A 15,869-nucleotide genomic window follows, 5' to 3' on the forward strand; every position below is an offset into this window, starting at 1 on the left:
GCAAAAATGACATTTCAACATAGTGTGACTGAAAACGGCTGACTTGTATCAGTCCAAAAAGACGAACTGCTGAGTGACTTGAAACATGCTTCGATTCCATCATTGCAGAGAGAAAGAAGCAGTCATTAACATCTGCTAATGTGGCAACGCATTTATGTAAAGACTAGTTACCACATATTTCTAAATAAAATTAATTACACCAAAATCATTTTTACCGACATAGGCTACTATGCAACATTTTGTATGAAATCTTTGACCAGCATAGTTTTACATGCCCAAATGTTTTCAATGTTTTGGGGAAAGTAGTTTTCAATTTATATGGGGTCGTACAAAAATAAGGCCATACTGCAAGTTTCATGTCTTATAGCCTCTAATGTTTAACAATTAAAAAGCTATGTCAAGGCTAAAGGTTCAATGAAATTCCTCCTTTATGTCCCGCCTTTTATCGTATGATTGGTCTCGTTTCAGTTCAAAAGTACATCACGACATGGCATTATACTCTCGAAGTTTCGTTTGATGGGGACTTGAAGTTATTATAGAGTTACTACCCCTGACTGCCAACCTAATGGAACACTTCTCTGGCTTTATTCAGTGTTTGTGTATAAATTGTGTCTCTGATAATTTGCTACAGTCTCTTGTGCTGAAGGCGTCGCCGGGGTAACAAAATTGCTACAGTAACTCAACCTCATCATGCCGCCTACAGCCTCTAAGCAGAGAACAGATGCTGACACAGAGTAACCCACTGTCAATAGTTTCTGTGTGTGTGTGTGTGTGTGTGTGTGTGTGTGTGTGTGTGCATTGTAGACAACACAACTATTTATAAGTTAATGGGTTAGTTTGTAATCGTATCTGTGATTTGTTGCTGTGTGTTTGTTCTTTTCTGGAGATTTCTTTGAATCAAAGAGAGGAGTATATGGTCATCATCTTCTCGTAAGACATAAGGTACAAGAAAAAAGCATCAATGAAATAATTGTGAATTCAGAAAATAGCAACAGACGTTCAGACTTAGAATGCTAAGGCTTAGGCCGGACATGCAAATAGAGACTGTTTCCAACACGATTTTTAAAAAAATGTGATTTTTAAGAGGGATTCCTCACCTTCAAGTCAGCCTTTGGATGGAAGTTGTTTTTATTTCCCCAAGATAAAACTAATTTTCAGACTTAAAGATGACCTTAGATAGATAATCAGTCTGTGGACAACTTATTGATCAAAGTTCCAACATGGCTGTCTGTGTGACAGAACTTTTTGTGTTAATGAACACTTCAAAATGTCTTTCATGTGTGTTTTTTGTGTTATCCAACAATATTTTTTTCATCAACCCAAATGTTCAAAGTTTGGCATATTAATGTTATGCTTTAAGCAATGGAGTCGGAAATGTTAAATTTAACATTGTGGATAGAAAATGGTCCCTCCGCTCAGCATTAAAAACTCTTTCCACATCAAAAAAACATTTACTAATGATTAGGTTATCTCTGTTTCATTAGCTGTCATATAGTAGCAGAATCACAAGCAGTTAGTTATTCCTAATTATTTAAGCAAATACAAGCAATAGACTTCAGTAGTGAATTTTAAGTACCTAATACAAATCTTTTTGAGTTTGCTGCCCTCCATTCACAAAATAAATATATTTTTCATAAAGGATCATAAACAAATGCATTGACTACTCCAAGGTTGTTGTTTTTTTTTTATCCGGAATATCAGCAGTTAAATGGTCTGTATGAAAGGCTTTTATTTGTGATCTAAGGCAAGTAAAATGCATGTGTATTTATATGCTGCATATAAATAGCTTTGTCAATGTTCCATTCAGTGCTTGTTTAAAGACCAAATGGTGTGTACTCCCCTGGTACATTGACAACAACAGTGGCCAGAACGCAGCTGACCTCTAATGCATTAATGCTGGCACACACACAGGAAACGCACACCAGAACTGGTGGTGAGTTCATGCTCTGGTATTTCTCTGACATTTAATTTCCATCTGTTCCATGTGTGTGGAACACCTGCTCTTACATGGCTGTACACAAACACACACACACACACGCACGCACGCACGCACGCACGCACGCACGCACGCACGCACGCACGCACACACACACACACACACACACACACACACACACACACACACACACACACACACACACACACAGCATGTGAAAGAACTATTAGCCAGCGAGTCAAGCAACATGTTTATTATTATATATTACGTCTTTATCATTCATTACATGTATGTGTCTTTAGCACCTACACACATCCCCATCATGTTCTTCTTGACTGTATGGCATATAAATAATTGATAAGAAAAAGGCATGTTATAACATGTGGGAGGAAATGACAATCAGATATAAGAAAGCAGACTGGACTGCTTTAGCTTCTATATTACATTTTGAGAGCATGCAGCATACAGCAAAGGAAATTGCTGTATGCTGTATGCTTTTAACACTGTTCTTACAGTGTTAAAATGGGTCATTTAATCATGTACTGTACACCACCTAAGTCTGGATCATTGTGTGTAACGATCTAGATTAATAAAAACCTCCTCCTTTGGCTTACATTCCAAATAGTTTGAGATTGTGATTATTTAGTTGTAAGTCCAGATTTTTCAATCATGTGAAATACATAATGATAATTGAGATATTGCATACGCAAAACATGATGGGACTAAGATCAGAATCCCTTTGACACAAATGACTAATGTTGGGATTGAGGGTTTCCAATTTTTTATAGACATCATTGTCACTTCACGTCACTTCATCTGTCTTTCATCAGTTAACATAAGGCTGTCCAAAATGTGCTGCTCTTTAGAAAGTACAGAAACTTCAATAGCTCATGACAGAAAAGCAATAGTAACCAAATGTTGTTTTTTTTGGCCATTTTTTGCCTTTATTGGAGAAGACAGGGCAGTGGATAGAATCGGAAATCAGGAAGAGAGAGAGGGGAAAGACATGCGAGAAAGGAGCCACAGATTGGATTCAAACCTGGGCCGCCCGCTTGGAGGACGTAAGCCTCCATACATGGGTCACATTCACTAACCACCGCGCCAACAGCTCCCCACCAAAGGTTTTTTTTTGTATTTATTTATTTTTAACCAGGTTGATGCGTTGAAGTTGTAGTTTTTAATTAACTAATGGGTAAAACGTTTTGGCCATTAGCATCTTGCCATTACATTTGGAGACAGTCCTTCCTGCTTGTTTGAAAGAATAATCCTATTAAGCAGTCTGTGCAGTGCACAAGTCTGGCAAGTTATTGTTATTCCAGTGCTGTCCAAGCTGTCATCCTCGACCTCTAAAAGAAGCTGAATAATGTCTGAGTCAGAGACAGAAATAAAGCACAAAGAATAAATAAGTATACAAGGGGTGTACACGGACAAAATCGATCTTGACACTGCAACTTTATATTGACATACTGAAACATAAAGAGTCAGTGTGCATCATCTTGTTATTTTAGTCCTATAGAGTTAATGTATGTTTTCTTTTTTCCCCTAAAAGGACCCGTGTAGATTATCTATAGACAATCAGACATGCACCGAAGTACATTTGCTATAAAATGAATTTTGTTGTCAGTCGTTGTGCTCAAACAAATCCTGGAACGCCTCTTGGCTAAACAGAAAAGGAAATTGATGTAAATCTTGTTATTTAAATCTTGGATAGAAGACAGTATTGCCACTGTATCCCAGTGTTGCTTAAAGGTCCTGCTCACACACACACACACACACACACACACACACACACACACACACACACACACACACACACACACACACACACACACAATGGTTTTCAGTTAGTTTGTCAGTTTGTTTGCATAGATTCATGAGTTTGGGTAGAACTGTGCTCAAACTTAAGTAAGGATATTGATCACCGAACATCAAGAAGAATGCTAACGACGTAAATCTCTGCAGGGGGGAACCTGAACAAAGTAGCCACTTGTACTTTGTATTCATCCAAAGACTCAGTGGTTCTAATGTGGAAAAAATTGGAACAAAAGCATTCATATTTTAACAATACTTTCTCAAAGGAAATTATAGGGTTCCTTGTGATTTCTATGAATGTATCATTGATCATTCCTCTGTCATAAGGACTAAGATAACACTCCTATTATGTTGATTACGTGAGTGTAATGACATTGTCCTAATATGCTATAAATAGATACAGACAAGAAAATAAATATATATATATTTTTTGCCCTCAGATCCTCAGCGCTTGACATTTTATTGAACAAACGCACTTGCATGCGCAGCTGTACATATATTGAAGGAGTTTTATTTGAGAATCTGCACAGATTTTAATGATCCCGATGTGGTTAAAATTGTCTTGTTCTCTTTCACTAACGGGTTTTCTACAATTTAACGGCCAACACAGACTTTCGGGCATTTAGCCATGTTCAGGTGCAACCATGCAAAAAACATTCGCATCATAAATGACATATCCCACAACATGCAAACCTGCACGCAGAGGCACTCAAGGCGTATACCTATCAGGCAAAGCCACAGAATAAAAAGGGCAAAAAAAGAGTATACAAGATAGAAGAGCATAAAACAAACTTCGAAAGAAATTGTCTTTCAGTGATTTATACATATTCTGCAAGCAGTAAACATCCCTTAAAGCAACATTTCACACGTGTATACAAAACTATATTATAATAGAATGAAAATGTTTACTTTACAGGAAGAAGGTTTTAATGAAAATGGAAAACATCCATTATTCTGCACGCAGAGAACAGACACCATCTACCACAGGGGCAGTATGGCAGGGGGAGGAGAAGCACAAACTCCTCCATCTGTCAGATGTTATATAACTGTAAAGGCTCTCTGACCCACTCTGCAACTTTTGATTCATACTCACACCATTTACGAGTTCTTTAAAAGCTTTGCAGGTTGTATTTTCAAAGCCGGATTCTACCTTGGCACTGAAATTTACAGGGAAGGTTAACCACAAGTGAAATCATTTCTTCTTTCCTTTTCTTTTACTTCCGTTTATTTTCCTTTTTCAAGGTAATCCTGGAAGGTCACTGTCCAGTTGACTGAAGTTTAACAGCATGTTTTAGAGCTTTTTTTTTTTTCTAAATGTAAGCCTTTATCAGACTTTATCAGATTATGACAACACATTGACCATCCTAGCAACAAATGACACAACTGATACAATGTGCATTTGTATCAGCAAAAAGCCTAAAAAAGCTGTGACGGGACCTCTAATTGTAAAAGATGAAACAGGTGTTTCCAATCGAGGCATGCAGCTTCATTCATCTGCCACAGCAAATACTAAAAAAGATAATCCGTTATTCATCTCTAAAATGGAGACATGTACAAATATAATGTAAATGTATTTTAAATTAAATGTAAGAACATGTGATTTTATGCTCAAGTCTTTAGTGCTGTACAATAGCTTGAAATGAGCGGCTGCTGTTGTTTTATGTCTGAGTAGGTTTCCCTGAAAAAACTCAGGACATCTCAATCTTTGGCTGTGGTTCAGTGAGTAGGGTTATCGTCTCTCAACCAGAAGGCTGGGGGTTTGATCTGACGTGTCCTTGGGCAAGACATTTAACTTCAAGTTGCTCCTGATGCTTCGTGTGTGGTGTATGAATGGGATTGGTTACCTCTGATGGTCATTTTACACAGCAGCCTGTGCCATCAGTGGGTGAATGGGTGTGAAGGGGAGGTGTGACCTGCGGTTTAAAATTGAGTAGTCAGAAGACTGTAAAAGCACCACACAAGCTCATGACCATTTACCATATCATTATTAAATGAAAACTTGAATGTCAGGCTTTATAAATAAATACGACTTAAATCAATCATGTCTTACACATACATTACCACATGTGTAAGATTATTAAATATAAAGTAACCACTAGTGGCTAGTGGTTAGGTCACCCATATATGGAGGCTGTTGATCTCCAGAAGAGTGAAATTGAAGGTATTTCACGACTATGGAAATAATTCAAAGTTGAATAAGTGGAATAATAAAACATAAAGAAGTCATCAAGTATTATTTGATTATAAATCATTTTCTTTCTTAATGCCTTTGTATATTTTTCAGTCATTTTTGTTAGTTTTCTGCGATATTATTGGCAGTAAAGGTGCAATTATAATGTTTTCTATGACATTGTCCCAGTAACTCATGATAGAACAGCAATGATTATTTTTTAAATTCTGTGCGGGATCTGGCAGATAAGTTCCCGAAACCAAATTGTGTAAGAAACTTTAATTGTGAAGAGTCATTTTTTAAATTATCTAATGTAGATGAAGGCGTAGTTTTAAAAGACATATCACACTTAAATAATAGTAAATCTAAAGATATTTTTGCTATTGATACAGTTTTTTTAAAAGAGCACAAAGAAATTTTAACTCCAGTATTAACTAAAGTCATAAATCAGTCTATAAATGAGAGTATCTTCCCCACAGCTTTGAAAACTGCTATAGTAAAGCCCATACACAAGTCAGGAGACAAGCTCCGGGTCTCTAACTATCGACCTATAAGCATCCTTCCCACTATCTCCAAAGTCTTTGAAAAAGTAGTTGCAGCGCAGCTTGTGGAACATCTTGATGACAATGCTGCATTACACCCTCTCCAGTTTGGTTTCAGAAAACAATACTCAACGGAGACTGCTTGCTGCTATTTAATAGAGGACATCAAATCCAGTCTGGATGGTGGAGGAGTTGTAGGGGCGGTCTTTCTTGACTTGCGTAAGGCCTTTGATACAGTAAACCATGAATTACTGATAAATAAGTTAAGACATTTCTCTATTAGCACAAGTACAATACATTGGTTTCAGTCTTTTCTCTGTGCAAGGCAGCAGTGTGTATCAGTAAACAATGTATTTTCACCCCTACAAGCAGGCTCTATGGGTGTGCCGCAGGGCTCTATATTAGGGCCGTTGCTGTTTTCTCTTTATATTAATGATTTTCCAACTGTGTGTATTAATGCTAAAATGATAATGTACGCTGATGACACAGTGGTGTATATTCATGGTAAAACTGTGAAGGATGTTGCCCAAAAGTTAACCGAAGAAATGAAAAACATTTCCATTTGGTTGAAAAACTCTAACTTAACTTTGAATGTTGACAAAACAGTTTCTATGTTCTTCACAAACCGTCGTTCACGATGTGAAACTGAACCAAAAGTCATAATTGAAGGTCAGGAAATTTTAAATGTAGATCAAATTAAATATTTAGGAGTCATTCTTGACCCAAACTTAAATTTCAAAAAACATGTTAAAAAGTTAGCCAATACATTGAAATTTAACATGGCAAATTTTAGATATATTAGGAACTCTCTCACTCTAGATGCCTCTAATTTATATTTAAATGCGATGATTATGCCGCACTTTCGCTACTGTATTACGAGTTGGTCACAGGCATGTAAAACAGCACTAAGGCCCCTGGAATCATTATACAAAAGCTCTCTTAAGGTCCATGACAAGAAATCGCGGCTATATCACCACTGTCATATCCTTAAAAAATATAGTTTGTTAAGTTTTGAAAATATAATCATATACTCAAATATTTGCCTGCTGTTCAAGATAGTTAATGGTATGGTAGCTCCTCCGTTAAAAAGGTTTATCTCACTCAGCTCAGAAATCACATCTCGAACCACTCGGTCGACGGTTCGAGGCCAGTGTAGGATTCCTCAGTGTAAAACAGCATTCGGCAGCTCAGCTTTCTCCAGTGTGGCCATCAGAGAGTGGAATAAGTTGCCAACAGAGCTGACCACATGTGTACATTTTAACACCTTTTCACACCAGGCCAAAAAATGGCTTCTTTTAAAACAAGCCTGCTCCCACAATGTAATGTAATTAGTTTGTATGTGAAAGTTAGTACCTCTTTTTATCCATTATGTTTTTAGTGTGTATGTGATAGTTTTAAATGCAATGTAATCCTTTGTAGTGTACATACTCTGTAGGTTAACAACAGCCTGCCCAGGGACTGCAGGTGGAAATTAGCACAAGTGCTACAACCTGGTACAATGCATCTCTCCTTTCTAAGGTTAATGTATATTGTACGCTGCCCCTGTTCAAATAAATAAATAAAAATAAAAAAATAAAAATAAAATGAGCCAAACTGAACATTAGCAGAGCCCTGAACCCTTAAATCCAGGCAGCTTAGTAAGATTCAGCAAGCGAGGTATCTGCCGCCTGAGTTGATGAACCAAAGTGTCGTTGATGTGAGTAAAAACTAGACTTACATTTATGAGCCAAAAAGAAAAATACACAGCTCTGCACGTCAAGGACCACTTAATAATTTGCAAGTTGTAACTACTAAAATGAGCATCTTGCACTGGTACTATAGCTTCAGATTTATTGACTTAATTACACAATCATCCACCCACACACACACACACTTGTTCCACAAATGAGCAGCCAACAGCAACATAAAATGTTTTGATTGTAAATCCTCACGTAACTGTTTTGACTCTGATTAATAGAAAAATTAGCTGAAAAGGTGTAAATAAGAAGAGAAAGAAAGGTTGCTGCCCAGAGCTAAGGCTGTGTATTTGTAGAAAAATAAAAAACTAAATTTTACTCTGCTCAATTTACTTAGAGAGCAGACTTAGTTAAAGTCAATTTGTTCACATTTTCTCTAGTTTGTCACCCCTTTGGATAAAAAGAAGCTCTTCTTTTAGTATAAATTAAAAATTGATTACACAATTTAATGGTGTGAAATGCAAAAAAAACCCCCCAAAAACCCTGGCCTTTTGTTATTTCTTAATGATGCATCAAAGCACAGAATGAAAAGCTGAAAGTTAATGAGACGCCAGATGTTTTTTCATCGAGCGTCTAAGCATTTGTTTGTACGGGATGGTTGATAATAGAGGGAGTAGACACACTAACGCTCTCACACATGCTTTCATTTCTACTTCAATGAAAAATGAGATAGAAATCTGCATCATAATTACCCTTTAACAATAAATCTCTTTTTTTTCTTACACACACAAACACACACGTACACACAAACAGAGACACGCAGGCCAACACACACATACACACTCGCACAGAAAGGCAGTGGACTCGCAGAGTCTCTGAAACAGGGTATCCCAAACTTTATTTTATTGGTTTTATCAGAAGTACCATGGAGAGCAGTCACAGTTAGTGGCAACACACATACAACAACTTTCCTCCTATCAGTTTGTGTTCAACAACAATTATTAATTAAAAAAAAGAACATTAAAAATTAACACAAACACACAACCACATGGAGGACAGTGGCAAACAATATAAACGTTCATAATTACCAACATTATAACTGTTGCGGTTATTATTCCATTAGAAAAAAAAAGCACACCAAATCAAGTTGAAAAACATGAATCTCCGACTACGCCCGAAAGTGAATAGAAAGAAAGAAAGAAAGAGAGAAAGAAAGAAAGAAATGAAAGTGCTGAGGCTAAAACAAAGTTAGAAGAAAAATATGGCATAGAGTTTCAAATCAGACAGATGGAGACAGGTGATTCTGTTTGAGACTCAGACAGATGGGGACATAAACAGATAAGCTGTATTTAACCATGGAGGATTTACATGTAAGGAAACACAAGCAGGGATGGTGAGTCAATGGATGTGCAGCCAGACAGATGAACAGAGAAAGTGACACTGTCTGCCTCAAAAGCAGTTTTATAAAGACTGACAAAAGCCCACTGGAAACGCTCCACGAAGAAGAGGAGACGAGGATGGGAAAGAAGCTGACCAAAAAAAAAAAAGGGGGATCGAAGAGGGTAGCCAGGTTAGGAGTGAGGAGAAAGAGAGCAAAGCAGAGAGACAGAGAGGAAGAGGAGAGAGAGAGAGAGAGAGAAGATAGAGAGAAACCAGCTTGAAGCAAACTACAACTTCTCCAAAAAGGCAATATATGTCATTCTTGAGTGTAGTGAGCGTATTTGTTACCTTTAAATAAATAAGTAGCATTAACTCTATGGTTAGCGTGATGGCTATACAGTCCACCTCACTTATCACACTGTACAGTATATACACTATATTATCATTATAATTATTATTATTTCTTTAATGACAAAATAACCTTTAGATGTACATACAGTATTCCTCGCCCTCTGCCAGAGAATACAGCCACAGTATTAGAAGTAGCAAGCAGTGTCTTTTTTTTGTACAAATAACCCATGCAACTTCCATATAGATTATTGATTTAAGATACATAACTTCTTTAAGATCTCATCCTTCATTCAATAACAGCAGATATTGCCTTTTTAACATAAAACTTAATTAATTTATCAGTAATGTGCAAGTTATTTCAAAACAAAGGATGACTTTTTTCTTCATTTAAATTAAAACGCACTGTTTTTAAGCTCTACAAACGTTTAAAAAAAAAAAAAAAACGTAACTGAACAGAATAAAAGATGAACAGAAAACCTGAATCTGTACAACATTCTAACCATTATTTTGTCAACACCAGGGGAATGGGATACGATTCTCTAATACTATATACAGACATGTTATCATTCATGCACAGTGTCAACAAGTAGCACATTGACATTCCAAAATATGGAAAACGTGGCAAAGGGAGACAAAGGGTTGAAAAGGGAATTTTAGGGGGAAAAGGAGAGAAGAAAAGACAAAACAAAAGGATTGCTGCCTGTTTTGGTTGCTTTAGCAGCAGAAAAAAGAAAGACAGAAAGAGGGGGAAGAGACACAGAGGGACAGAAAGACACCATAACAATACACATGCTGGGCAGGAGAAGTCCATTTCAATCTCACTGACCCAGAAATCAAGGTATGGCTGTAACTTCATCTTTTTTTTTTATCTTTAATGTTCATCCTCTTCCTACTCATCTTCTCCTCCATCCTCCTCTTATCACCATCCGTTTACATTATACTCATTAAATGTCACTTTAAGGGTGGAGAATAGCTCTGGTAATGTTTTTTTTTTTTCTTTCCCCCCACCGTCTCAGAATGACGTTGCTCAGCGTGTACCAGCAGGGTTGTTTGCCCTTCCTTTCTTTCATTTGTTTCTCTCCCTGTCTGTTTGGAGTTGCAGTCACTTATTCCTCAGTCTGTCAGACAGTCATTTAAGAAGTAAACGAGGCAACGAAAAACGCAGCATCAACCTTTACATCAGAAGCGACATTGCAAAAAGTTCACAACTGATTCAACACCATTGCATTTTTTTTCAACGTACAACATTATTATTGTGAACATCAGAGTCCAAAAAGAACCTGTTGTTGTTGTTGTTTACATCTGAAGCAAGTTTTTCCGACAAAACAATGCAGTATAGCCGTTTCACACAAGCAACAGGAACCAGTGCAATACTTTTCCTTCAATGTTTAGACTTTGTGAACTTTTTAAAACCCCAGTATAGAAGAATAAAAAACATCTACCTTAGTCTACAGCTCATTTATGTACTCCTTGCTTGCTCTTAGTCTTCTATTTACAGCGGTGGTCTGGCAAACCACTGACCCTTCAAACCTTAAAAGCTCAAACCAAGGTAGGAAGCTACATTTAGGTCCTATTGTGATCCTTTGAGAAATAAATTTAGTAGAGAAAGAACTTGGTTTGGTACTAACAATAGCGGCAGGTAAAGAGGGCAGAATTGCTCGTCAATGTGAACATTTTTTTTAGCTTCCAACCTTGGTCTTCACCATATGGGTTTTGAACTGCTGTCTTTAATCTGCAATATGCTTCACATCAGACTAGCTTCTAAGTCATAGTCAATACACTGAAAGAGGCGGTGACACGAAGTAGGAGTAACAAAAGAAGTAGCTCCTATCAATACAAATTGTTGGCTTCTGGAAAAATGTGTGCAGCAAACTAATGAGATCCAACAACTACACTACTGCAAGCTTTTCATTCCTGCACTCTGACAAATTAGGCAGCAGGCACACTTTTAAGTAAATCCAACATGACTAAGCAATCTTAAAGATATTTTTACCCTGTTGAAATTACTCGAAAAGTGAGGCAAACAACTTTCTCAATGTTTTTTGTTTTTTTTTGCGCAAGCTAGCATAACTTTTTACAGTGTATAAACCTTAAGCTCCATGCCAGTGAAGAGACAAATGCATACGAAATTTAAATAGAAAGATTCTGGTTAGGTTTAAACAACGACAAGGCATTTTTTGTGTCTACCTAGAGTGTTAATGAAACATGAATAATATTTGGTGTTTTTTAGAAAGATCCATTGGTTAGAAAACCCTTTACAGATCTGACTGTAAATATTACGTTTTTGATAGAAAGATTTCCCTTTGGCAAAACAGGGGTAAACTGCCACTCCAAGGCCTTCACAAGAGAACATCTGCTCTAATGGAGAGCTGCACACTTGGGTAGAGTTTGGCAAATATGAGTTGTAAGTAATCTCATTTTATACCAAGCATTCAAAGGGTGATTCAACGTTAGAGGTTATACCAATCATCTATTCTTTAAATGGTTCTCTAATAGGCTTTGGCGCTCTATAAAACACAGCACTGTTTGCTGCAGTGTTTATTCAATTGCGAAGTAGCCAGATTTCTGGATTCCAAACCATATTGCTGAAACCTGGTGTTGGATTACATACTGAAACTATGAATCATTGAGTTAATCTGAAAGGTTTCCATATTTTGTGTGCATCGTTTTAGCAATGAGAGAATGAGAAACTACTGATAAAAGCTCAAGCCATTCTAAAAAATGTCCTCAAGTTATTAGGGATTTGCCAAACTCATCCAATCCACTGCTCTGCATAGCTTTACTCTCTCACAGGAGTAGAAAGCTGTCTGTGGCAAGATTTTTTGCCAAGTTTGAAATGGATTACAACTAGCCCAGACTACTTACTTTACAGATGACAATTAAATACTACTTATACATCAAGTTAAAAACACAACATCAGCAGGAAAATTCTGGCCAATTCAGATGCATATTGTATAGTGCCACTTAAAAAAGAATGGACATATACAGTAAGTTTTATGACAATTGAATTCTCTGTGATTTGGCTGAATAAGTAAAATAGTTAACAGTCTTAAAATGTAAACCTTTCTAATAATTGAGATATGGTAGGCCTGAACATTTTAACACAAAATTTCACGACAGGTTTTTTAAGCCACATTTCCTTTTCATTTGTCTGTATGACCACTTGATGTCTGATAGTGTCAGCAAGTTGCTCTTGCAGTTTAGTGTGGTCCATTTGACTACTCCCTAAAGTTGAATATTATAGTGTTCATAGTGTCAATGTTCCTGAAAGTACATTTTGACATATATTTACTAGCTAGCCAATAGAGCCAGAAATGGGTATTTAAAAGTCTTCATCTTCTTCCATTTGGAAGCAGTTTGCCAGCTTGTGCTCTGACAAATGACAAAGAGTGTTTTCAAATACCTTCCTTTTAATGTGTGGTTGCATGCAATGTTGCATGTTGATTTTATGAACTATGAAATCCACCCTTACAGGGCCACTTGATTATCTGTGATTGGCTATACTAGATTCAAAACAATGCAATCCAAGCAGAACCTGACAACTCACTTTATGATACAGGTCCCAATGGGGCAGTTTCTGGGGATGTTTTTCTTACATTTTATCAACTTGGGTATCGAGATTTGATGTGCCCATCAAGGGTCATCGATCATACATTATACCTGTTCTTGAGATTACTTCTTCACCAGCAACACATACTTCTGGACTATATCTTTATCTGGTGGCTCCAATATTATATGAAAACTAGCTGCTGAATGGAAATGTCTATGGTTGATTTCAAGGTAGGGGTGTAACTCGAGCAAACACCTGACCTTAAATGAACAAACAATACCACATAATTTGGGTTAAAGCATTATGAGCCTCACAAGGTTAGAACAAATCATACATATTATAATGAGTTGAAGCAGAAGAACATTGCTTTGTTTGTTTGATTTTGAATAAGGCTAATGTATTTGTTAGTCCTCGTAACCAACTGCGGATTCCAAAAAAGGGTAAAAAATCTTTACTGAACCTTCTCCAATATTAAGATGTCTCTTGACAATTTGGGTGGCAATGTCTTTAATTAATGTAGCTGTGTAACTCTCAGTAAAGTCACTTCAACTGAGCAGATGGTGTCTTATGTGAAGTAATAACAATCCCTGTTATAGAGCTCCCTGAAGACCAATCTATGTGAAGAATTATAAATTGGGCGGTTAGGGATTAGTGGTTGTTTCATAGAAAGCCCTTGAATATTTTGGATTGGTCCACTGACCAGCCAGGTGCTTAAGACACACAGAGATAATGTCTGGAGCTGTTGAGTGAACCATTGGGCATTAATATGAGATAAACAATGAAAGAGGAAGTTATAAAACAGACATCCTATGAAGTTTCACAGAGGACGGTACCTAATTTTTTCAAAAGTCTATTGCAATGTCACAATTGTCACATGAAGGTGGCAATCCCTTGGTGGAAAATCAAGTACTGGAATTCCACAGTTCAAAAAAATGAAACAAAAATGAACAAGCAAGATTAACCATAGTATTAATGCGGTGATTATTGTTTCTCTAACAGTTATAAACGGTAGAGTGGCCGTTTTGTCTTTTTTCGGACATGGCCTATTAAAGGTAAAAGCACACTAACCCCTTCTTGATTCAAATTAGACCTTAAATCATTTATATCTACAGTATAAAGCAACAGAGAGAGGGGGCCAGTTCGAGCGCATGGCATGACCAAGACATTCAGAAGAACCATATTGGAGCTTTTATTTAGCTCCAGCTTGTTGTATTTACATTTCTAACCTTCAAAGCCTTTTGCTTCATTGAACTTGCCCTCACGTAGTCATATACAGCTTTTCTACAGACCTGGAGGGTAAGAATCAAAAAGACCTGGAATACAAAAGCATATTCTGTCTCAAGTAGCGACAGCATAATCAGTCCTGTTTTTTTTTTTCACAGTACTTGACCATCTTCCAACAACGCACAAGCACAGAAACACACTCACACACCAACAAGCACACAGTTTGTTGTCATTAAACAGTTGTTGCAATACATCCAGTTTCTTTTGATTGTGTTTTCAGTAGAGTCAGGCCATGCATTTACATACTGATACAGATATTCACTGTCCTTTTTCCATCTCATTGGTGCCTGTAACTGTAGAATGAAGAATGACCAGCACTACCCAATGTGGATGGGATTTAATGAGATAGCTGTTTTTGATGCTATGTTTCCAAGGAGTTGTGGTGGTGTGTTGGTCTCTTTAACCGTTCTCTTGCTGTCTTGATAAAACTTAATTTGTTTGTTGCATGGTTGAACCAGCTGGAACACATTTGAGTATGTTTTATTGGGTTTAAAACAGGGATGGGTTTAAGACAACTTGATTGTTTTAAATGTATATATTGAGACCAAAAAATTGATTTCTTAGTTAATTATTTGTTTCATTTTTCTATCTTCTGAGTTTTGTAGCTCCTACTATCTCTACCTCCATGCATCTGTACTTCCTTCCATTCTGGTTTTAAATGCTTCAATGCATTCCTTCATCTGTACATCCATCCAATCTACCCTAATTCAGTCTATTGCGTAAAGATAGGGAATGATGATCATTGAACCTTCATTTCAAAATCCATCCATTTATCTACCTCCCCTTAGTTTCTCCCTCCATTTTTATCCTTCCATCCTACCCATATCTCCATCATCTGCCGTTATCTTAGAAGCCTTGGATGTGGCAGTAGGCTTCCAGTGAGGAGAAGAGAATGTAGAGGAGCCACAGACTGAAGAACAGCATAAAGGTCAGGACCTTCGAAGTCCTGGGCCCGCCCAGCTCTCCACCAATCTCTGGCCGCCTTCGGTACATCAGTACGGCAACACAGATGAAGGCAAAGATGGTGAAGAGCGTGACGGAGAAGGCCAGCGTGCCCGGATCCACCTTGAAATCTTCCCCTCTGCTGTTGTGGTAGATGGCAGCAATGGACCATGCCACCTGTCAAAAATCAGCAAATTAAAACTGAAAACTATGACAGAAGGTTTAT

The 15,869-nt window shown here is 37.2% G+C and overlaps 1 protein-coding gene across 3 annotated transcripts in view; it reads right to left on the reverse strand.

Annotated features, from left to right (window-relative positions):
- Window positions 1-9,007: 9,007 nt before the first annotated feature.
- Window positions 9,008-15,869, reverse strand: part of slc8a1b (solute carrier family 8 member 1b) — a 181,263-nt gene continuing 174,401 nt past the window's right edge. For all 3 annotated transcript variants that reach the window (XM_079362486.1, XM_079362485.1, XM_079362487.1), the window contains one exon: window positions 9,008-15,820. In XM_079362486.1, the coding sequence (XP_079218612.1) occupies window positions 15,548-15,820 (273 nt within the window). In that variant the 3' untranslated portion in view covers window positions 9,008-15,547. The remainder of the gene's footprint in view (window positions 15,821-15,869) is intronic.

Source organism: Symphodus melops, assembly GCF_947650265.1.
Source record: "Symphodus melops genome assembly, chromosome: 15".
In the NCBI taxonomy this organism is placed as follows: Eukaryota; Metazoa; Chordata; class Actinopteri; order Labriformes; family Labridae; genus Symphodus; species Symphodus melops.